Genomic DNA, 25,155 nt, shown 5'->3' with positions numbered 1-25,155 from the left:
GCAAGGAATAAAAAGAAGAAAGGAAAAATGTGTTACCATCAATATCACAATAGGACCATTCATCAAACCAAGTGTATTATGATCAAGATTGAAAAAAAGACATTATGCGGTTTAAGTTATGGTTATTTGCATTGTTCTGTCTGGCCTATAGCATCTCTCTAGTAACTTGCTATTCAACAGGAAAACTTAGTACTTGAAAAAGATTTCTTCAAATTGTAAAATTACCATAAAATTATCACCTAACACCAGGTCACATGACCCTGCTTCATCATTTTAAACTCAGGGATATGCAATTAGCAGACCTCCAGCTGTTGCAAAACTACAAGTCTCATCATGCCTCTGCCTCTGGGTGTCATGCTTGTGGCTGTCAGAGTCTTGCAATGCCTCATGGGACCTGTAGTTCTGCAACAGCTGGAGGTCTGCTAATTGCATATCCCTGCTTTAAATGATATCTCCTAGGGAGGGGAGTACTATTCTGTGAACCAGCTTTTATAGGTGGGGGGAGTGGCGCTATGTCACAGGAAGATTCACTGGAAGTGGCAGAATCACTCCATTGCAGTGTCGCCATTACAGCCTAGAACACTTGGGCATATCAGGACAGTATGCATGTATAAAAATGATGGCACGATTAGGGGTAAAGTTTAATACAGGAAGAGTTACTCTATATGGCAAAATCAGCAGGGTGACCACTCAGCAGCAAGGTAAGTTAAATATGATTAATATGTGCAAATCAAGGGATTTCTAAGACAAAGCAAGCAGCAAGACTATAGTTAATCTGTGGCTCTAATAAACTAGAAATTATGCCCTTGTGCAAGTATACCTGTCTCGATAGCTTGGGCTTCATTTGTCTTCCACTGCTCAGCTACATCGTTTGCTAATGGATCGTCTGGATTGGGTGCGCTTAACAAAGCCTGAATTGATAGAAGCACTGTACGGATCTGCAGAGCTGGAGACCATTTATCTACAGACAAATGAGAACAAAAAGACACTCAATGCACTGTCAGAGAGAAAAATAAACATGGTCTTCATACACATAAATGCTAAACAGTCAAACACTGTATTCTTCAAATCAACATTAATACACTTCCTACAAAAACAATGTTTAGAATAGTCCTAACAGCTTAAAGTGGTTCTAAAGGCTAAGAGAGTTTTTTTTACCTTAATGCATGCAATTGTCCCTTCTGGCTTTAGATATACTTTGTTTTTGAAGAGCATTTTACTAATGGAATATTTTGAATTGGAGTAGTATGAATCTTCATATAGGACTAGTTTGTATTCTGGAAAGGCCTCCTTACTGCTCCAGTTCAATTATACCTTCTAGCAGACAAGTCTCTCAGCTCTACATTTTCAGCCCATGACAGGAACCAGCAGTTCACATTTCAAAACAACACACGCAGGCAGGACATTTTTATAGTAGATTTGTAGACAGCAGGGAGATTTACAATATCTATGCCTACAAGTTCATTCTTCTCACAGAAAACACACAAAGCAGGTTCTCCTGATAGTTATTTTGAACATTTCTAAAGAAAAATTGGCTCAGAATTATGCAGGCTGTCATAACAGAACTGAATGCTAGATTCCTGGATGTCATGCTCATCCTATGTTTTTATTATTTTGAGCCACTGACCAAGAAGACTAAGACAACTAGCGTTCTAATAACTATGGCTCGCCAGCAGGAATTCCTGGACAAGGATCATCCAAGGAAGCAGCGATCAGAGGTGAGAAACCCATTGCCTGCCTGATCTTGCCCACACACTCCAATGTCCATGACCAAGCTTTATGCTTCAAATGAAAACTCTCTCTGCAAAAATTAACAATCACTTTACTGCAGGTTTGAACTTTACCCTATGAGCTCAAGAAAGGCATTTCATGTCAGTTAGGCAGCCCATAGGAAGAAATAGTTATTTTTTGTTCAACCGGCAGATTCCCCGCCATCAGAATACACTGATGAGTGGTGCAGACTATAGCCCGTGGTGCTAATCGAGCAGCCAAGCGTCAGTCAGGGAGGCTGTACAGAAGTCAGGGTGGATATTAATTATTTTTTTGATTATAATTTTTTTTTAAATAAAATGCTTTTGGAGTAGAAATCTAAAAGATCTTTTTCAATTTAAGATACATTAATAAGTTCATTTATTAAGCATGAAATGGAGCTTAGTTATGTAGCATGAGGCTGTATATTCTGCAATATTTACATTTTTGGTAAACTCATTCAATTAATTCAAGCTCTGCAAGCTGAGATAACATGCACTGCATTGATGCATTCACACAATTTCACAGTAACCATGAGATAAAACAAAGTTCAGGAATATTCCTTTATACCATTGTTTTGCAAATCTATGTACACTACAAACTGTATGATTGAATCGGTTCTGATATCGCTGTTTTACTAACCTGACGGCTTATTATTCTAATTTTGTTTGAAAATATTAAAGGTTCTAACTACCAGCAAGAATAAGTCCATGCATTTAAAAAGAGCACCTGTCATTTCAGATCCATCATGGCAGCGCCTGTTAGTGGGCAGCCACTCAACTGCTGCCGCCATCTCTCCCTCACCTTGTTGTGTCACTGCTGCATCACCAGTCGTCCCATTAAAGTGAATGGGTAGGTGAGTCAACAGCAGGTCGGAGGAGATGCTGCGGGACAGAGATGACAGTTGCTCCTTAAAAATTATGATTTAAATCAAGCCTTTTTACTAGTGATTTAAATCAAATCCACCCTGACAGAAGTCATTCGACAGATCAACTTTCACCCTTACAAGGATCAAAACACGGCCAGTTCCTACTGAACCAGCCACATTTTGATACACGTACACTACCGTTCAAAAGTTTGGGGTCACCCAAACAATTTTGTGTTTTCCATGAAAAGTCACACTTATTCACCACCATACGTTGTGAAATGAATAGAAAATAGAGTCAAGACATTGACAAGGTTAGAAATAATGATTTGTATTTGAAATAACATTGTTTTTACATCAAACTTTGCTTTCATCAAAGAATCCTCCTTTTGCAGCAATTACAGCATTGCACACCTTTGGCATCCGTCCACAACACTTTTTTCCAGTCTTCCTCTGTCCAATGTCTGTGTTCTTTTGCCCATCTTAATCTTTTTCTTTTATTGGCCAGTCTCAGATATGGCTTTTTCTTTGCCACTCTGCCCTGAAGCCCAAAATCCCGCAGCCGCCTCTTCACTGTAGATGTTGACACTGGTGTTTTGCGGGTACTATTTAATGAAGATGCCAGTTGGGGACCTGTGAGGCGTCTGTTTCTCAAACTAGAGACTCTAATGTGCTTATCTTCTTGCTTAGTTGTGCAACGCGGCCTCCCACTTCTTTTTCTACTCTGGTTAGAGCCTGTTTGTGCTGTCCTCTGAAGGGAGTAGTACACACCGTTGTAGGAAATCTTCAATTTCTTTGCAATTTCTCGCATGGAATAGCCTTCATTTCTAAGAACAAGAATAGACTGTCGAGTTTCAGATGAAAGTTCTCTTTTTCTGGCCATTTTGAGCGTTTAATTGACCCCACAAATGTGATGCTCCAGAAACTCAATCTGCTCACAGGAAGGTCAGTTTTGTAGCTTCTGGAAGGAGCTAGACTGTTTTTAGATGTGTGAACATGATTGCACAAGGGTTTGCTAATCATCAATTAGCCTTCTGAGCCAATGAGCAAACACATTGTACCATTAGAACACTGGAGTGATAGTTGCTGGAAATGGGCCTCTATACACCTATGTAGATATTGCACCAAAAACTAGACATTTGCAGTTAGAATAGTCATTTACCACATTAGCAATGTATAGAGTATATTTGTTTAAAGTTAGGACTAGTTTAAAGTTAGCTTCATTTAAAAGTACAGTGCTTTTCCTTCAAAAATAAGGACATTTCAATGTGACCCCAAACTTTTGAACGGTAGTGTATGGCCGGCTTTAGTTTCTCAATAGCCAGTCTTTCTACATGTACATGGATTGCATTTGAATTAGCTACTCAGAATTCAACCTCTAGATGTAACCAAATACAGCTAAATACCATAATGGAAAGGAGAAGCAGGACAAACAAAGCTACTAGGTTATGGAGAGTGGTAGCATAATAAAGCAATGCAGGCAAGAAATTCTAGGGGTATGGACCAGGATTTTGGAAGTGGTATGACCAGATAAATTTGGATTTGAGGAGTAAAAGGGCTAACACCATGGCAGTGATCCATTAACATAAGAAGGAGATACGAGTACTAGTGACAAACTCACTAAATAAAAGAGCCTGTATCTAATTCACGGATACATAGGATGTCATTTATTCTGCAACCAACATAGCTTTCCTTTACGTCCAGCTCTGGACACCATGACTTCTATAGCTTATTATAACCTTCCAGATGTCTTCATATTTTGTACCTAAACCCATTTATACACAGTTTGCTTTGATAAAAACCTATTCAAAAAACGGAGTCTACCTGCTGCAGCTCCTTTACATGCAGTGCTCTGTGTAAGGTAAAGCACAGATAAAGGGGAGAGGCAAAACACCATTAACTGGCATCCATCATAATGTTCTTTCAGCTAAGGGGAGGAGGCAGAAGTACAGCTCCCACCGGACATTCTGGGACCAGCTAAATACAGGGTTTACAATAGTTTTCATCAAAACAAAATGTACATAAAAAAAAAGGCATAGCTAAAAATTGCTAAGACATTGGAAATTATGAAAATCAAGCTACTCAGACTTGGGCTTTGAAGTGGATAACACCCTGTAGTAAGGAAGGATTTGTGGCTTATTTGTGCCTGGTCCATCTGGGAAGAAGCACTGGAAGGAACCCCTGGGAGTATTCCCTCAGTACTGGTGTCCCCGTTGCTGCGGACCAACCGTTTGGCGAGGAGACCGGTAGGACAGCCTAAGGAATCCATTGTGAGACGTTCCCGGGAGTCCATCTTCCACTACTAAGGCTGTTTTGACCCCCCCTGAGTAAGGGCGGTCGCAGGCTCTCTGGTTAGCCTCCAACTTTACCATCTGGTAGCGGGCTGAACTAGTGGTGGACCACGTAATCCCGCACCCAGCAGTGGCTTTTTTGTGGACTTATTTTTCACTTATGACACTTATAAACTTTATTTTTATTATTTTGCACTTATGAATTTTATTTTTTATTATTTTGCACTTGTGCCTTTTTCTTGCATACACCCTTTTGGGGTACAGATTCACACTAGCTAATACTACTTAATTTTCACCATTTTATTTTTATTTTATAACTGAATAATTTTAGGTCATGATATAATAATTTACATGTGTTTATAACATATATGTTCACTATATCACTAGTCCAGCGCTACACTGTCCTTTGAGATATATTTTTCATGTCCCCGTGTATTGGGGTTATGGTGTTTTAGCTGCAGGATTTCCCTCACAGTGTTTTATTTTCATTATTATCATCATTTTTGTTTAGCACCTAGCGCAATTTCTTTTTTATTTTTATTTGGGCTATGAAGTGATCTCTTAGGATTCAGCCCTGTGTCACTAACTGGCAATTGCTCGGTCAGGAAACACTGTACGCAAATAAAAATGTTTTTGTTTTTTTTTTTTTACACAAAAAGGATGGATTTAGTTAAAAGAAAGGTACAAACATCTGAATGATGTGTACAGATAAAATGTGATCACTAGAAAAACTGACGCGTTTTGCCCCACTGGACTTCAACTGGAGTTTAATTTTTGAACCTGTGATCACATTTTATCTGCACACATCATTCAGATGTTTGTACCGTTCTTTTAAATAAAGCCATCCTTTTTGATCTACGCTATGCAGAGGCATTCTTTCTGTTTATGGCCCCCACATTTGAATATCTATTGGATGGGATCTTTGCATGCTGTGCCAGGACACTCGGTGATCAGTACTGGAGTTCCAGTTTCCTACCGCTAAGCTTGGCTGACTCACTGCCAAGTGGATCCACAGTTTCTGGTAAGAGTACCCATTCCTTACCCCAAGTGGAAGACACACTATCCCGGGTGATCTGACACCAACCTAGGTTTATCTTTTGCTTTTAGGTTCCAGACTAAAGCCTCCTACACACGGTACAATTGTTGGCAGGGGATTGTCTGTTGACAGACTGTTGTCCTAAAATCTTAGCGTTAGTACGCACCTTTTGACAATTGTCCAACTTTTGGCCAACAAATGTTGGATGACAGGCTAGTAAATGTTCAGCGGACAAGAGTTTGACATCAGATTTTTGAATTGTCAGTACACAAATCCATCACACAAAAGTCGAAAGCACAAACACGCATGCTCGGAATCAATGTTCACCAAACACAAAATTAGCAGAAGGGGCCCAAAGGGTGGCGTCAAAATCAGATGCTCGAATGGCCAACAATCATACTATGTGTACGAGGCTTTAGATCCTACTTATCGGCTCACAGTGTGGACTATGCAGCAGACCACGTTGGGTCTTCAACTGAACTTACCCATATTCATCCCAATGACTTTATATCATTGCATGCATTTGTATCATATTTTGAATTAAGTTTGCGCACAATTGTTTACAATTATGCACTTTAATATATATATATATATATATATATATATATATATATATATATATATATATATATATATATATATATATATATATATATATATATATTACATATTTTGTTATCTAGCGCTGCATTTTATATTATTTAATTGATGTGAAAGCTATAGTGCACGGGTCTCAAACTGGCGGGCCTCCAGCTGTTGCAAAACTATAAGTGGGCGGCACAGTGGTGTAGTGGGTAGCACTTTCGCCTAGCAGTAAGAAGGGTCGCTGGTTCGAATCCCAACCACGACACTACCTGCCTGGGGTTTGCATGTTCTCCCTGTGTGGGTTTCAGGTTTACTCCCACACTCCAAAGACATGCTGGTAGGTGAATTGCATCCTGTCTAAATTGTCCCTAGTGTGTATAAATGTGAGTAGGGACCTTAGATTGTAAGCTCCTTGAGGGTTTCGCAATAGCTGGAAGGCTGCCAGTTTGAGACCCCGTCTTCAAACTAAGCGATAGATAGAAATATATATATATATATATATATATTTGAAAATTCATCAATCCTGATGTTTTGAAGGCCTCTCTCATTTCTTGGGGCCCTTAAAATGCAAGGACAGTACAAATACCCACAAAATTACCTTTTTGGAATGTAGACAGTCAGACATTTGGTTAGAGGCATGGCGAGTTTGTCACTTTTTAATACTTTGATTGCAGTTACAATGATACTGTCATGAATGGGTTATATTCATAACAGCTGTGATTACTAGTAAACACAATAAGCACTAAAAATGCCTTGGAGTCAATATTCGAAAAGGGTTTCAGAGAGTGCCCTAGGTTACTACCACTTACATTTAGAAGGGGGGGGGGGGGGGGGTCGGGTGGTGCTGTTTGGATAAAACAACTTGATAAACTCTGACCCTGTTGCATATAGGGAACCCTTGATAACAAAAAATGATCCATTATGAAACACAGTATGACAACACATAGGAGTCTATTATAAAGCAGAGAATGTGATTTCACAAACATTCTCCGGTTGAGAACTATCCATATTGATTTTTAAATGGAAGCAATTGATTTAAACAAGACCCAATAATGTAGACCATAAACAAAAAAAACCAAAAAGCCACTAACCATAGCAGTCAAAAGATTTATTCTTTGAAATAAAACCATGAATTTGAATGCTTACTATAAACAAAGGTAATCCATCCAAAAAAGAAGAAAGCTGCGCTCAAACAAAACAGTCTATGTAATGACATCAGAGAGGTTTTAAAATCCTTCCAGAATAAACAGCACCGCCACCGTGTACTTTGAAGCAATAGTGACAATCCACCCTAGAAGTTAAAACCTGCTTACCAGATGGCAAGCATAAAAGGGCAGGTGGCTATAGCCCAGCCAAGGCCTTTTAGCTTGCTGGCACTCCCGGTGTTCGTGTGGGGGGTAAAACTCCAAATTCACTTGCGTTGCCACATGTCACCATTCACCACGAAAACCACGGATGACCCAGAAGGAAGAAGAACTCACCATAGTATAAAAATCCTTAGTTGTATAGTAGCGTTCGGTGTTTGTCAAATCTACGATCAATCCAAGTTCTTCATTTTGGTTGCGAATTGCTGTCACCAAATCCTTAGGGGTAAATTTCTGGGTCTGTGTCACACGTTGATTTGTGGCCCCTTTCAGAGGTACTTTGAAGGCAATAAACCGGGATCCTGGAACTCGAGTGCCAATGGCTGTCAGAGAGCGCCACCGGACTGCCACCTCTCCGCCACTCAGCACTGCCAAAGGAATGCTAGGCCTTGGATTGATCGTAGATTTGACAAACACCGAACGCTACTATACAACTAAGGATTTTTATACTATGGTGAGTTCTTCTTCCTTCTGGGTCATCCGTGGTTTTCGTTGTGAATGGTGACATGTGGCAATGCAAGTGAATTTGGAGTTTTACCCCCCATACGAACACCGGGAGTGCCAGCAAGCTAAAAGGCCTTGGCTGGGCTATAGCCACCTGCCCTTTTATGCTTGCCATCTGGTAAGCAGGTTTTAACTTCTAGGGTGGATTGTCACTATTGCTTCAAAGTACACGGTGGCGGTGCTGTTTATTCTGGAAGGATTTTAAAACCTCTCTGATGTCATTACATAGACTGTTTTGTTTGAGCGCAGCTTTCTTCTTTTTTGGACTATTTATTTTGGTGTGATCGCACTATAAGCTGCTGCTAGTTATATATTTTTAGGTCAAGCGCGGTTCTTTTTATTTACACAAAGGTAATCCATCCGCCAGTGATGTCTCATGACTTTTTAACAGTCCATGGACAGTACAAGGATATCTGCCTGATAATGCTACAAAATAAAAAAGTTACTGAATATAACAAAGGACCTGAAAGGAAACAATGCACCGCCCTTGGTTAGGAGTTTGCATTTGCTGTATATAAAAAGAAAAGAGCACTCAATTGGAGCAATGCAGTAAATAAAGCCTTACCTTTCAATATATCTAAACATATTCTTCCCAACTTGTCTACATTCGGATGATAGATTTTGGTCATGAAACGTACTTTAGGAGCTGCCATTGGGTACTCTTCAGGAAGGAATAGTTCAAGTTTAAATGTTCCTCCTTCAAATGGTGAATCCTGTGGACCTGCAATTACAACATGGAAATACCGTGCGTTGCTGTCATCTGGTTCAGCTTTTATTCCAGGAACTGGTTCTGCCATTAAGCGCTGGGTTTCCTGTAAAACAAGGAGCAACTAATATAACATGTATATTTTATGCGCTTGGCAAAGAAAACCAAGGTCTAGAAACATTCATATCAAAACATCAGGGGACTTCAATTTTACTTAGAAGTATTGAAATCAAACAGCCAGGTAATTAGCATTTTCAGGAGTCCAGCAATGTGTTTGTTACCCCAGCATTTTATATTCCTGATATGTGCCTGTTGTACCATGTACTTGTTTAAAAAAGTATTTTGTTCTCTTTGTAAGGCTTCCTTTGTGTGAAATCCCTGGTGTTCCCGCCAGTCCCTCAGCTTTCCTATTAAACACTGACCAAACTAAGCAGGAGAGCACAGCCTGGTCAGTTCTCTAGCTATGCTGGGAACTCAGCATGCTCTCATACAACGATTAGACTTGTCCTGACACGCCCCCTCTGCACAGTCTTTCACCAAGAAGCTGTGTCTTTCCTTCTCCTCCCCACAGCTCTTATGGCAGCTGAGAACAGAGGGAATGTGATCACTTAAAAAAAAAAAGGAGGGGGGGGGTGGGGGGAGATCATCCAAGATCACCGAGTGTGGGTATGGAACACTATATAATGAAATGGACGTACTTGACTTCCATTTGCTCCCTCAATGCACTTTCCAGCTACTGGGAGTCAGAGAGAGCCAACCTCATGTATGCTCCAAATTGTGACTTGCAGAGGGTTGATGACTCTTCACTTTCCTCAATTTACCAGGGGGGGGGGGGGGATGATTAATTTACACATGGCCCATACCCTTAAGTTTTGGGCATTTTTCTTTGCATCTGGGAGCCGAAAAAAGCAGCAGGGGAGGGAAGGAAAAGCGAATATATGTGCTGCAGATGGGAGGATGCCATCAACCATTTGAAGACCAAACCTTTTCTGGCATTAGTATTTTTTGATAGAAAATTAATTATAACCCCCAAACATTATATATATAGAAGGCTTGGCACCCCAGAGGTTTTGGAACTACATTTCCCATGATGCTCATGCACTCTGCAGTGTAGCTGAGCATCATGGGAAATGTAGTTCCAAAAATTCTGGGGTGGCAGGCGCGTATCATCACAGTCACGTGACTTCATTATTCCCTGATGAAGTCACGTGACTGACAATACACATTGGGACAGACAGGCACCAGAAGTGACGTCAGCGTACAAGCTTGCCACTCGCGGTGTATTGATTTTAATATGTATAGAGATGCGAGTACCCTAGCTGTTTAAGAATAAAATATTGGATTTAAATATTACACTATCCGGCATCCCCACTACTTCTTCCTCCTATATTGCATATACATTCACTGGGAGAAAAAACAAACAAACAAAAAAAAAAAAAACCCACCATTGCCATCATCAGCTACAAAGAATATAGATATAAATACAGATATAAAGTAGTGAGTGTACAGCTTGTATAACAGTGTAAATTTTCTGTCCCCTCAAAATAACTCAACCCACAGCCATTAATGTCTAAACCACTGGCAACAAAAGTGAGTACACCCCTAAGTGAAAATGTCCAAACTGGGCCCAAAGTGTCAATTTTGTGTGGCCACCATTATTTTCCAGCACTGCCTCAACCCTTTGGGCATGGAGTTCACCAGAGCTTCACAGGTTGTCACTGGAGACCTCTTAGACTCCTCCATGCCCCACAGATGCGCAATAGGGTTTAGGTCTGGAGACATGCTTGGTCAGTCCATCACTTTTACCCTCAGCTTCTTTAGCAAGGCAGCGGTAGTCTTGGAGGTGCGTTTGGGGTCATTATGTTGGAATACTACCCTGCGGCCCAGTCTCTTAAGGGAGGGGATCATGCTGTACTCCTCACCTGGTTGCTGCCACACACACTTAACACCATCTGAACCAAATACGTTTATCTTGGTCTCATCAGACCACAGGACATGGATTACTGGAACCATGTCCTTAGTCTGCTTGTCTTCAAAGTGTTTTGGGGCTTTCTTGTGCATCATCTTTAGAAGAGGCTTCCTTCTGGGACGACAGCCATGCAGACCAGTCTGATGCAGTGGGGGATGTCTGAGCACTGACAGGCTGACCCCTTCAATCTCTGCAGCAATGCTGGCAGGACTTATGCGTCTATTTCCCAAAGACAACCTCAGGATGTGGACGCTGAGCATGTGTACGAGACTTCTTTGGTCGACCATGGCAAGGCCTGTTCCGAGTGGAACCTATCCTGTTAAACCGCTGCATGGTCTTGGCCACTGTGCCGCAGTTTCTTGGCAATCTTCTTATAGCCTAGGCCATATTTATGTAGAGCAACAATCATTTTTTTCAGATCCTCAGAGAGTTCTTTGCCATGGGGTGCCATGTTGAACGTCCAGTGACCAGTATGAGACAGTGAGAGCGATAACACCAAATTTAACACACCTGCTCCCCACTCACACATGAGACCTTTTAACACCAACGAGTCACATGACACCGGGGAGGGAAAATGGCTAATTGGGCCCAATCTGGACATTTTCACTTAGGGGGTGTGCGCACTATTGTTGTCAGCTGTTTAGACAGTAATGGCTGTGTGTTGCTTTATTTTGAGGGGACAGCAAGTGACGTCATGATGTCGCTCCTGTCCTCCAAGGCTATATCGGTGATCAAAGACGATCTACTATTTTTATTGCCTCTGGGAGTGCACTCCCAGAGGCAATAAAACACTTTCAGAACACTTTCAAGAGCAAGCAAGCCAGCCGCAGGCTGGGAAAAAAAAATAAATAAAAAACACCTGGGTTATGGCCAATAGCTTCAGCCACAACCCCAGTAAACTAATTGCAAACCACAACGTATATATATATGTATTGTGGTTGGCAAGTGTTTAAAGTAAACTAGTCTTTTGCCCTGCACATGGAGTACAAAGACAGCCAGGCAATTATTTTTAGTAAAGCTGCGAATGGCAGTCCCTCCAAACAGTTTATTTTATAAGGTGCCAGCAGATGACTATCCTTTTATTACTGACCACTTTGGAGCAGCCCCCACCACCACAACTGTGTCTAGGCAAAAATGAACTCGCTCAAAAACTGTATTTGTATAGGCAGGCTCTTCAGTCCCTCCTACACAGCAATGCCAAGGCATGTTACAACGTCACTAAAGGATCACACTAATTGGGGTCCAAAGGGGTATTCTCTACCTTAAACGGAGGAAGGTTGGGAAGGTTGCTGGTTCACTTGTAGTGACATTTTACAGCCACACACTGCTGTACTCCTCCAATCCACCAGACTCCTTTCTCCACTAATCCGTTCATCTTGAGAACTCGGCTTGTGATTCAGGAAATTGATTTCTAAGGCCCCTTTCACACTGGGGCGGTTTGCAGGCGTTATTGCGCTAAAAATAGCGCCTGCAAACCGACCTAAAACTGCCACTACGGTTTCTCCAGTGTGAAAGCCCGAGGGCTTTCACACTGAAGCGGTGCGCTGGCAGGAGAGAAAAAAAACTCCTGCAAACAGCATCTTTGGAGCGGTGAAGGAGCGGTGTATTCACCGCTCCTGTCCATTGAAATCAATGGGGCAGCGCGGCTATACCGCCGATGTAGCGGTGCTATGCGAGCGGTTGTAACCCTTTTTCGGCCGCCAGCGGGGGTTAAAACTGCACAGCTGGCGGCCGAATACCGCCACTTAAACGACCGCTGACGCCCCCACCGCCCCAGTGTGAAAGGGGCCTAACGCTCTCTCACTGCAGACATCTTGCGGCTTCTCATATAAAATTTTATATTAATGTTCAAAAATGGCAGTAATTAGAAGTTTTGCACAGCTACCAATGAAACTCATACTTGGCTTGGAATTTTAAATAGGATTTATGATACAGGAAGCAGTGAGAAAGAGTAAGCTGCACAGCAGAGGCATTGGAAAGTGTATTCCCAGCCATCCTGTGATGTGTGCTCTGTATTTTGGATATAGCGTTGGGATGAACCAGAATAGGGGATATTGAGTGACTTTAGCAAAGCTGTAGTGTTTGCAGAATAACAGTAGTAGCCCACTGACTTCATTGCTGGTTAACCGACACTTTTGAATCCATTCACTGTACACATTAGCTTTAAATACAAGGGAAATTATACAAACTTAGAACTGTTATGCGCTGAACAGTACAGACCCGATATGTTAAAATTCAGGCTGATGACCTCCACCATACAACTCACGCATCGTAAATGACGCACATCATCGATAATCCACTTATACTTATCAAAGAAGCACGTCAAACGCTCAAGTACCACAAGTGGCAAGAAATATTTTACTGCAAAAAACTGGCTGACCTCCTAGCTTTCACAGGTGACATCCAGGCACAAGATAATGGACTCAGCCCATATTAGGCTGGCATTATATATGCTTCCAAAAAGTGTGCAATAAAACATCTACTCAATATATACAAAGTGCATTTTCCCCGTCATGCTCCTTTTTAAGTGCAAGCACCTTGTAGTATTTGCAGGTGTTCATCTTCAAATCGATTTGAAGCCAACATGTGTGTGTGTGTTGAATGTGCAACTGTCTACTGCTTCCAACTGGCTGTGCAGCACAGTGTATCCTTGTAGCATTGAGTTACTGAACTAATTCAAACCCAGACCTCACATTGATAGAGATTCTTCCAGCTGCTCCAATTTCTTTTCATGACTGTTTACACCTGTACAACTATGGTACTGACAATGGATTGTAAATTATGAAAGCACTGTAAAACATAGCTGCTACAAGCCATTTTTTGTACTAAATGGACCTTGCCTCCCCACCCTCCTCTCAAAAATAGAAATTAACCACTTAAGGACCGGAAGGATTTGCCCCCTTAACCACTTCAGCCCCAGAAGGATTTACCCCCTTCCTGACCAGAGCACTTTTTGCGATACGGCACTGCGGCGGTTTGACAATTGCGCGGTCGTGCGACGTTGCACCCAAACAAAGTTGACAAAAAAAGAGCGACAATTTTGAAAAAAAAATTTTTTTTTTTCTTTTTTTTTACTAGTAATGGCGATGAGCAGCAATTTTTAGCAGGACCAAGACATTGCGGCGGACAGATCGTACACTTTTTTAGGACCACTGACATTTATACAGTGATCAGAGCTAAAAATAGCCACCGATTACTGTATAAATGTCATTAGCAGGGAAGGGGTTAACACTAGGGGTTAAATGTGTGTCCTAGGGAGTGTTTCTAACTGTCGGGGGTGGGACTGCCTGGAGGAGACTGATTGCTGTTCCTAATCAGTAGGAACAACAGATCTGTCTCCTCTCTCCTGACAGAACAGAAATGTCTGTTTACATTGACAGATCTCCATTCCGTCTCTTTTAGGAGCAATTGTAGGTTCCCAGCAGACATCACGGCCACCGGGCATGCGCATCGGCTCCGTCGTCGCGCAGTGGGCGCATGCTCCCTAGTGCTCTTAAACCAGCCGATGTACCACGACGATGATTCGTGCAGGGGAGCCAACCTGCCGGTTATAACTGCGGCGGCTGGTCCTTAAGCAGTTAAACATTAGAAGAATGAAAAATTTAATTTGACTTTCCTGTAAATTACATATCATGAAGTACAGTACGGGACACAGGCTTGTTATTCATAGAGCTGGAACCAGTGCATGGACACTGGCAAATCATTTGAAGACAGAGTAACACAGAGGGGAGGGGGGGGGGCCTGTGTCCTGTACTTCAGGATATGGAATTAAAGTAATATTAAACATAAACGCAAACATTACATTGCAGCTTACCAATACTCCAATGTGATGACTGCATTCGTTTTCAGGTTTTTTAGGCTTTATTTCTTCTATTTGCATCTAGTGATCCAAGTCTGCATCATTTCAACAGAACAGCTCTCTTGCAGTTACAGGGTGAGAAACCATGTAATACTGACAGGAATGCTCAAAATGATCAGCTTTTATTATGTAAAACCTATATCCCAAAAGGAAAAAAAAAAAAAAAATCTATGCTGTAACTTATAAAGTATTAGCTGGAGTTCAGCTTTATCCGCTTCCCGACCGCCTCATGCAAATATACTGCGGCAAAAGGGCACGTAGAGGCAGATTAATGTACTTGTACGTTGCCCTCTAAGAGGCAGCTTGCGGGTGCGCCCGCTGGGAGCTCCGTGATCGCGGGTCCCGTAGACTTGATGTCCGCGGGCATACCCGCAATCGTCTCACGGTGAGGAAGAACGGGGAGATGCTAATGTAAACAAGCATCTCCCTGTTCTGCCTAATGACACACTCACTGATCACAGCTCGCTGTAATCGGGAGCGGTGATCAGTTTCGTGTCACACAATGCCCCTCCCCCTCACAGTTAGAATCACTCCCTAGGACACACTTAACCCCTACATCGCCACCTAGTGGTTAACCCATTCACTGCCAGTCACATTTACACAGTAATCAATGCATTTTTAATCGCACTGATCGATGTATAAAATGTGAATGGTCCCAAAATCGCGCGAAAATTGTCCGGTGTGTCCATTTTTAATGTCGCAGTCACAATAAAAATCGCGGCTCGCCGCCATTACTAGTGAAAAAAATTATCAATAAAAATGCCATAAAACTATCCCCTATTTTGTAGACGCTATAACTTTTGCGCAAACCAAACGCTTATTGCGATTTTTTTTACCAAAATTATGTAGAAGAATATGTAGAAGAATATGTATCGGCCTAAACTGAGGAAAATTTTTTTTTTTTTGTATATATTTTTTGGGGATATTTATTATAGCAAAAAGTAAAAAATAATGTGTTTTTTCAAAATTGTCGCTATTTTTTTGTTTATAGTGCAAAAAATAAAAACCGCAGAGATGATCAAATACCACCAAAAGAAAGCTCTATTTGTGGGGAAAATAGGACATCAATTTTGTTTGGGAGCCACATCACACGACCGTGCAATTGTCAGTTAAAGCGATGCAGTGCCAAATCGAAAAAAGTGCTCTGGTCTTTGGCCAGCCAAATGGTCCGGGGCTTAAGTGGTTAAAGTGTTACTAAGCACACAACAGCAAAATCAGCCTCTATATGCAGTACAGCATGCTTGTTATACTCACTGTGGAACCTAAGGGGTTAAGCCTCTGCATTGTGTAAAAAATCTGCTCGATCCTGGCTTCTCTGATCCTCCCCTTCTTCCACCGACTCCGACTCCAAAATAAATAACCTGATATTTACAGAGCCAGGGGACATCCTCAACACCTTACGTTTAGTAACACTTTGTTACTGTATTTAAATCTGCTAGTACATCTAACACTCCCCCCCAGCTCCTTCATCCAGATTGGGGGCACTCTAATACAAGAGTTGCGTTACTGGCCAGATCACCAGGTGAAAACAGAGGGAAAAAAACCTAAAAGAAAACAAATGTAGCCACCACATCAAATAATTGGTAAGCTGCAATATATTAGATTTTGGGTTTGTTTAATGCCGCTTTAAAAGGCAGGTCAAAAAAACTCCTTTTATCCTAATTATACAGTACAGGACAGGACACAGGCTTTAGCTTTGTGGGGGGAAAAAAAACACGGACAAGGCCAAAACCTGTTCCTTAAGTGTACTTAAGTAGAACTATAGGCAAAACTTTTCATTTGGCTAGAGAAGACATAACTAGTCTTCATTTGTATGCCATCTGTTTCCCATTGGGGAGATGGGAATTGGGGGTCGCCAGAATTAGTGTCTCCATTGGAAAATTCCCACTCTATTAGTTTTCTAGGGCCTCTTTCTATGATAATGGTAAACAGGAAAAAATAGAGATTGAATCTCCCAAACAGTGGCAGAGACCCCAATAAAAACCGACTAATCCATCTCCTCTGTCCAAAACTAAAAACGGATGGCAGAACCTTGGCTGGATAGTAGCATAGACAGGTCAAGAGAGGCGAGCATATTTGTTCCATGCCATCAAGATATTGTGTTGGATAGGCCTTGAATGAAACAGCCTCAAAAGACGACCAACACAAGACCCAGACCTGTCAGAGAATGTCACAGAGGGATACTTCTTTGATCTCAAGGCCTGAGCGAGATATCTGAAACAGTTTTGTTTTCTTGAAGAAAGACTTTTGCTTCGGGTGTTTCTAGAATGAGACCCAAGTACTTAAAAAGGGGTTATAAAGTCAGAAGGTTTTTTATCTTAATGCATTCTATGCATTAGGATAAAAAGCCTTCCGTGTGCAGCTCCCCCCCTGAGCCCCATTCTCTGTCCAGTGATGTCCACGAGTGCCTCAGCTGTCCAGGACGGAGGAAGAGGGGGAAGGGGAGAAGGAGAAGGAGGGCCTGAACAGCTGCTCTGTGTCTGAATGGATACATGAAGCTGCAGCTCGGCTCGCGTGCCCCCATAGCAAGCTGATTGCCGTAAGGGCACTCAAAAGGAGGGAGGGGCCAGGAGCTCCAGCCAGGGACCAGAGAAGAGGAGGATCTGGGCTGCCCTGTGCAAAACCACTGCACAGAGCAGGTAAGTATAAACATGTTTGTTATTTTTGTAGAAAAAAAAAAAAACCCCTAAGACTTTACAATCACTTTAGGGTGTAGGAAAGAGTGGATATCTGGAAGTTGATTACTTAAAGTGGTGTTCCGGCCCAAATTATACTTTTTAAATAAAAATACCTCTATAATACACAAGCTTAATGTATTCTAGTAAAGTTAGTCTGTAAACTAAGGTCTGTTTTGTTAGTTTATAGCAGTAGTTTGTTATTTTATAAACTTACAGCAGGCCGTGGCCATCTTAAGTGTGGGCATCTGAAGCCAGACTGTATTTCTTCCTGGATCTCATCCTTGCAGATCTCGCACATGCTCAGTGCAGCACAAGCAGTGTAATAGGTTTCAGGTCAGGTTTCCATAGCAACGGCAGTTTCAGAGGAAGTTGCCGCCCCTTCCCAGAAGGCATTGCAAACAGGAAATGATGCGATGGGCCACGGCCAGGGAGGAGGAAGTGAAAAATGAATACAGCAGATATACAGTAGGTGGTGAGAAAAAAAAAAAATCCAATTTTTTTTACAGTGCACAGTTTAGTGAGGGATGCTGAAGAGTTGTAAAAGTGGGTGGAACTCCACTTTAACCAAAAGCCTGAGTATTCAAATATTCCTATGGACATTTGGGCATAGCTGCAAGGGAGGAGTCCATCAGAAGATTATCTAGATACCCTGAGTGCCCTGATTTAAGAAGGCAGGAAGGGGTTTGAGCACCTTTGTGAATGCTCTGGAAGCAGAGGATAGGCCAAACGGCAATTTGGCAAACTGGAAAAACATTTGTGATGCACAGAGAAATAGCAAGGCATGCCTGTGAACTGAAAGAAGTTGCTTGTCTCTCTGATCCCCCATATGTCCATCTATGGATCCACCTACCTTGTTCCTATTCATCAATCAGCCATGACATTACAAACAATGGAAAGTATATAACCCAAGCACATCGGTTTGATGAAAGCCCTCACACGGACATTATAAAATCCCCTATGCAAAACAGCAGATTCTAAATCAGGTTATAAGCAAGATACGTTTCTCATACAAAGCTTTCTATATGAATAGGAAAGCTTAATTTTTCACATTCTTAATAGGCTAAACTACCTTAACCACTACAACTCCAGGGGATTTTACCCACTTCATGACCGGGCCATATTTTGCTCTTTAACACTGCGCTGATCATGCAATGTTGTACCCAAACAAAATGTAATTTTTTTTCTTCACACAAATAGAGCTTGATTTGCTTGGTTTGACTGATTGAGATTATATATATATATATATATATATATATATATATATATATATATATATATATATATATATATATATATATATATATATATATATATATATATACACACACACACACACCTCTCTGACACTTTGGGCCGTACTCACTTTTGTTGCCAGTGGTTATATATATATATATATATATAATATAACACACGCCTTCCTTTTTTACCCGTGGTCCTATAACTATTGGTTGCAAAAACCTTCAAAACATGATTTTACAATGATATTCTCTGGTACCAAAAGAATTAAGTTTTGCTTACTGATCAACTGTACTAGCCAATCTAGATCAAGCAGATTACTGTTGGCACACTGCTCTAAGCTCAAAGCTCTTGGGCCTATTCTTTTGAGTCAATCCTGTCTGCCCAATTTACTTGTACAAGCTGATTAGACTGACTGGCAACAAAGTTATATACCTGCACTTTTCAACCCAACAGAACAATGATTCTGTGTTAGAATGTGAACACAGGACATGCTCTGAATGCTCAAATGATGGCAATGCACCGACATACTTCTACTTAATTTTTCAAAACAGCCAGCACAGCTACATAATCATGTATTGCAGAGGTCCCCAACACCCGGATCACAGAAAGCTAGCGGTCCCTGGTCTTTTGGTAACTGGGCCCCACAGCAGGAGGCGGAAAGCAGCGACTGTGTTCTCTGTCCTCTACCGAGTTTCCCGCCCACTGCCAATCTGGACAGAGAGCGGGAGTCTTTTCATATTTACAAGCGGGTAATTGTTGAGAATAAGAGGAAAGGAGGGAGCCATGACGGCAAGGGTCACGGTGATGGGTGGGGGGCTGTGGTTAGAAGCCGGCCGATATATCAGCCGATATTTGGGGTTTTTAATTAAACAGCATCGGCCGATTGTGCTGATAAAAAAGGCCGATTATAACTTCAGCGCGACTTGTAAATGACTTCTGTAATAGAAGTCAATGCAAGTTGCCTGAAGTCTTTGTGGAGTGACTTCTCTCCTCTCTGGGCAGCCTGCCAAGTCTGATAAAAGAAGCTAAAAAGAAACAATGTTTCTACTTATCAATGAACTGAACTCCTGTGTTAGGAGTTCTCAATTTAACCATTTAAAGACTAAGGCCCCTGTCACAAGATCGGACCGTTCAGGTCCGCCTGTCAGTTTTGACGGCGGACCTGAACGGGCGCTCCATGTTAGCCTATGGAGCGACGGATGTCAGCGGAGACATGTCCGCTGACATCCGACCCCGTCCGATTCGCTAAAAGCAGACGGATGGCTCTACGTCCAGGTCCTTCGCTGGCGGATCAGATGAGATCTGATGAAAACGGACATGCTGTCCGTTTTCATCCGATCCCTCCATAGGCGGCAGCGGCGTCTGACAAGCCCCTCCCCACTCAGTGTGCAGAGAGAGACCTGTCATCCACCGGCTCAGCAGAGATCAACGGACAGATCTCCCGCTGAGCCGGCGGACCGAGGCGGGCTCCGTAGAAACGGAGTCCGCCTCGTGTGAAAGGGGCCTAAATCTTTTCTGACATTTGTTGCTTACAAGTAAAAATCCTGTATTTTCTGGCAGAACCTAACACAACAAGCAAACTGATGGTGTTTATAGACGCCTTCTCTACCTTTAATGCAACCTCACACATAATGATAACACAATAAAAATGCACATAACATGTTAAAAGCAGATACAATACTGCATACTCATGTTCTAAATGAGCAGTACTGCTTCAACATACTTTTGAAGCAGCAAAAAGATGTACGTTCTGATTAACCACCTCACGACCGCGCTATAGCGGAAAAATGGCTGCAATGGGGCTCTCTCATTCTGGGAGGGTGTCCAGGTGTCCATGGATGTCCTCCCAGAACCACGCCCCCCTCAAAATTTTGGGTCTCTGTTTATTTAGCAAAAAAAAAAAAAACAAAATAAAAACCGGTAAATATATAGAACAGTGGCGATTAAATACCACCAAAAGAAGAAAAAAAAAAAATAATAATAATAATATTATTTTTGGGTACAGTTTTGCACAACCATGCAATTGACAATCAAAGTGCAACAGCACTGAAAACTTAAAATTGGCCTGAGCAGGAAGGGAGTTAAAGTGCCCAGTATTGAAGTGGTTAAAATCGCCCTTCTGTAAAATTGGATTTTTATAACACGATTCTGGAAAAAATGAAAAGTGAGCAGAGAACGGCTCTGCACTTGTTACATAAAATGAATCATGGAAATGCCGGATTAAGATCGTAAGGGGGATTGAATCGATTAATCGCGCAGCTCCAGCTTGTGTACAGGGACGTATGCTGCAAACACAGAAAGTCCATGTTCAGGGTATACGTCCCTGCTAGCAAAAAGAAATGCATGATGTAAAAGATATGCCTGTGCCAAGATCTGTCTCATTCACCTGCCTTTGAAGTTCAAATGTAACTGGTTACGCGGGAAGCAGAAACAAAAAATTATAGGAGCACAGACTTCAAAAAGCAAACACCTACTGCCCTCCTACTGAACTTGGAGATGGTCAGTGTGCTGTAAATAGAATGGATTTTAGAGACCTCAATATATAGTTAACCACTTTCCGTCTGGCTCACGCCGATATACGTCCGCAGAATGGCACCACTGTGCAAACCGCCATTACTGTACGGTGGCTCCTTTAAGAGCTGCAGGCTGCGCTTGACCGGTGGGCATGATTGCCGCTGGTCACCTGTGATTGTGGGCACGAGAGCCAGATCGGGGATTTGTGTGTGTAAACAAAAAAGCATGACATGTTTGGTACCAATTTATGTGGCACACCACCATATTTTATATTTTTCCAGAAATTTGGGTATTAGATTGTCTTTGTGTGTATTGAAACTCATTAAAGTGTATTTATGCGTTAGTGTGTGAAATTGCGTTTGAAAAATCGCAAAATACCATGGTGATATAAAAATATGTGGTCAGGCTGTCAAAGTCTCGCACATGTGGTATCATCATACTCAGGAGGAGTAGCCGAATATATTTTGGGGTGTAATTGCAAGTATGCCTATGCCATGTGTGAGAAATAACTTAATTACTTTTTTTTTCCCCCTCACAAAAACACACATTTAAATTCTTAATTTTCCTAAGAATTGTGGGAAATAATTACAACTACAAAAAATTTGCCATTTTGCCTACTAAATATCTTCGATGGTCTACTTTCCAAAAAGGGGTCATTTGGGGGGCATTTGTACTGTATTGGCACGTTAGGGCCTCAATAAATGATAGGCTGTCAGTACATTAGGTGTGATAAAATTTCAATAATTGGCGCTATAGTTTTAAGACCCCTTTCACACTGGGGCGGTGCAGGTGTTAGCGGTAAATCGCCGCTAGCTTTAGCGGCACTTTTCAGCCGCTAGTGGGGCACTTTTAACCGCTGCTAGTGGCCCGAAGGGTTAATAGTAGGGCCGAAACAACTAATCGATTAATCGACAACTAATCGATTATGCAAATAGTAATCGATTAATCGGCCAGTAACATAAGGGGGTTAAAAAAATAAAATTAGCCCTTTATAGTACAAAAAGAGCAAATAATCGCTACAGCAAATATTACTTTCACTGTTCCTCAGTAGAAAAAAAAAAAAATTAACCCCTTACAGTAGCAATTTGCTCTTTTTGTACTATAAAAGGGTTCATTTTAGTTTAACCCCATTATTTTACTAAACGTTTTAGTCCTGGTTCACACCTAGGTGTTTTTTTTTGGTGCTTTTTGCAGGAACACACTACAGTTCATTTAACATGGTTCTATATGGGACACATTCACATCGAGGCTTTTTTTCGTATTTGGAAAGGGTCAAGGACTTTTTTCAATGCAAAACTGTGCTTTTTTTGGTTCAATATACTTTAATAGAGAGGCTGCAAAAAAGCATGTAACGTGGTTTTGCGATTTTTTTAATCTGCCCAACAACAAATTGGCCAAAAAAAAAAAAAAAGCATTAAAAAAAAAATGCAAAAAACGCAAATAGCAGCAAAATCACGTTTGCAAAAATCAAAACGCACAACAAAAAGCACAGCAGAAGCAGATCAAAAGCAAACTGCATAGGTGTGTAGCGAGCCTTATTCTGGCCACACGGATCAATTTTCAGACAAGAATATTCATACTAGGGCTGAAACAACTAATCGATTAATCGACAACGAATCAATTATGCAATTAATCGATTACCATTTTCATAATCGATTAATCGGCCAGTAACATAATAGGGTTAAATCCCTAAAATGAGCCCTTTATAGAAGAGCAAATAATCGCTACTACAGTTCATTTACATGTTTTCCTATGGGACACACGTTCACGCAAAACGGTGCTTTTTTGGTTCAATATACTTCAATTGAAAAGCTGCAGAAAAGCATGTAATGCGTTTTTGCAGCAATTTGTGTTTTTTAATCTGCCCAACAACAAATTGGCCAAAAAAATGCAAATCGCAGCAAAATCACGTGCACAGAAATCAAAACGCACAGCAAAAAGCATTGCAGAAACAGATCAAAAGCAAACTGCATAGGTGTGTACTGAGCCTTATGCTGGCCACACGGATCAATTTTCAGACGAGAATATTCAGACAAAAAATCTTTGTACATTCGCTGAATGAAAGAACAAACGTTCTTAAAATGACATTATTTTTGAAGGAAGACATTGTTTTTGTTTTTAACCACTTCCCGACCGCCGCACGACTATATACGTCCTAAGTTTGAACGGGGATATCGTTGTTATAGCAGCAGCTAGCTGCCATAACCCCGGTATCCCCATTTTCGTGCGGCGGCCGGCTTTCAGATAAAAGTGGTCCCTGCGGCGGATTCGCCGCGAGATCACTTTTATCGGTGGCGGGAGAGGGGCCCCCCCCCTCCCGCCGCGATCTGGTGCCCTCCGCCGCTTACCGGAGCCGTCGGTAGCGGCGGAGGCGATCGCGTCCTCTTCCGTTGTGTGTCAGGAGACAAGTAAGGCCAAGATGGCGCTCACTCGTCTCCAAGATACTGCTGGGCGGAAGCGACGTCAAAACGTCACTTCCGTCCACGCCTCTTAAAGGCATATTTTTTCAAATGTCATTTTTCTAAATGACTTTTTTTTTTTTTTTTTTATTGCATTTTAGTGTAAATATGAGATCTGAGGTCTTTTTGACCCCAGATCTCATATTTAAGAGGTCCTGCCATGCTTTTTTCTATTACAAGGGATGTTTACATTCCTTGTAATAGGAATAAAAGTGAAACAATTTTTTTTTTTTTTTAAACAGTGTAAAAATAAAATATTTTAAAATAAATAAAAAAAAAATTTTTTAAAACCCCCCTGTCCCGACGAGCTCGCGCGCAGAAGCATACGCGAGTAGCGCCCGCATATGAAAACGGTGGTCAAACCACTCATGTGAGGTATCACAGCGACCGGTAGAGCGAGAGCAATAATTCTAGCCCTAGACCTCCTCTGTAGCGCAAAATATGCAACCTGTAGAATTTTTTAAACGTCGCCTATGGAAATTTTTGAGGGTAAAAGTTTGACGCCATTCCACGAGCGGGCGCAATTTTCAAGCATGACATGTTGGGTATCAATTTACTTGACGTAACATTATATTTCACAATATTAAAAAAATTTGGGCTAACTTTACTGTTGTTTTATTTTTTTATTCAAAAAAGTGAATTTTTTCCAAAAAAAGTGCGCTTATAAGACCGCTGCGCAAATACGGTGCAAAAAAAGTATTGCAATGACCGCCATTGTATTCTCTAGGGTGTTAGAAGAAAACAGAGTTAGGTACCTGGTAACTCTTTTTCTAAGAAGTCTTCCAGGGCAGCATCCGAGATAGGCTCCTCCTCCCTAAAACAGGAAACACATTAGTCCACCATTATAAATTTCACACTCTTACCTGTGTGCCTCAGTTATGTTAAAGCACCGAAGGAATTCCCTGTAAGCTGCAAGCTCCCCCTCTGTACCTGGTTTTTGTTGTTTCAAGGGTGGGAACTAGTGCTGCCCTGGAAGACTTCTTAGAAAAAGAGTTACCAGGTACCTAACTCTGTTTTCTCGAATCGTCTTCCAGGGCAGCATCCGAGAGGATATATCAAGCAATACTTACTAGGGTGGGGTTAGAGACTGGAGCACTTTACGACCAAATGCTTGGTCTTGGTCAGACAGCTGGTCTATGCGGTAGTGCTTAGCGAAAGTACTGAAGCTCGACCATGTCGCTGCCCTGCAGATCTGCTCCGGAGTTGCCCCTGCTTTCTCTGCGGCCGAGGTTGCCCAGGCTCTAGTTGAGTGCGCTCTGATTTCACTAGGTGGAGTGAGATTCTGTGCCTTATAGGTAATCTGTATGGCCATCCTTATCCATCTGCTGATGGTGCTT

At 41.7% G+C, this 25,155-nt stretch overlaps 1 protein-coding gene across 1 annotated transcript in view; it reads right to left on the bottom strand.

The window, feature by feature from the left end:
- UBE2N (ubiquitin conjugating enzyme E2 N) overlaps positions 1 to 25,155 on the bottom strand; it is a 68,534-nt gene that overhangs the window by 9,903 nt on the left and 33,476 nt on the right. Inside the window, exons 2-3 of the mRNA XM_073620177.1 lie at positions 8,960 to 9,206; positions 821 to 961 (exon numbers count right to left, since the gene is read on the bottom strand). Coding sequence (XP_073476278.1) covers positions 821 to 961; positions 8,960 to 9,206 — 388 coding nt within the window. The remainder of the gene's footprint in view (positions 1 to 820; positions 962 to 8,959; positions 9,207 to 25,155) is intronic.

Source organism: Aquarana catesbeiana, linkage group LG03, assembly GCF_042186555.1.
Source record: "Aquarana catesbeiana isolate 2022-GZ linkage group LG03, ASM4218655v1, whole genome shotgun sequence".
Lineage (NCBI taxonomy): Eukaryota > Metazoa > Chordata > Amphibia > Anura > Ranidae > Aquarana > Aquarana catesbeiana.
Note: the sequence above shows the minus strand (reverse complement) of the source record. Positions and strands in the feature narration are given on the sequence as shown.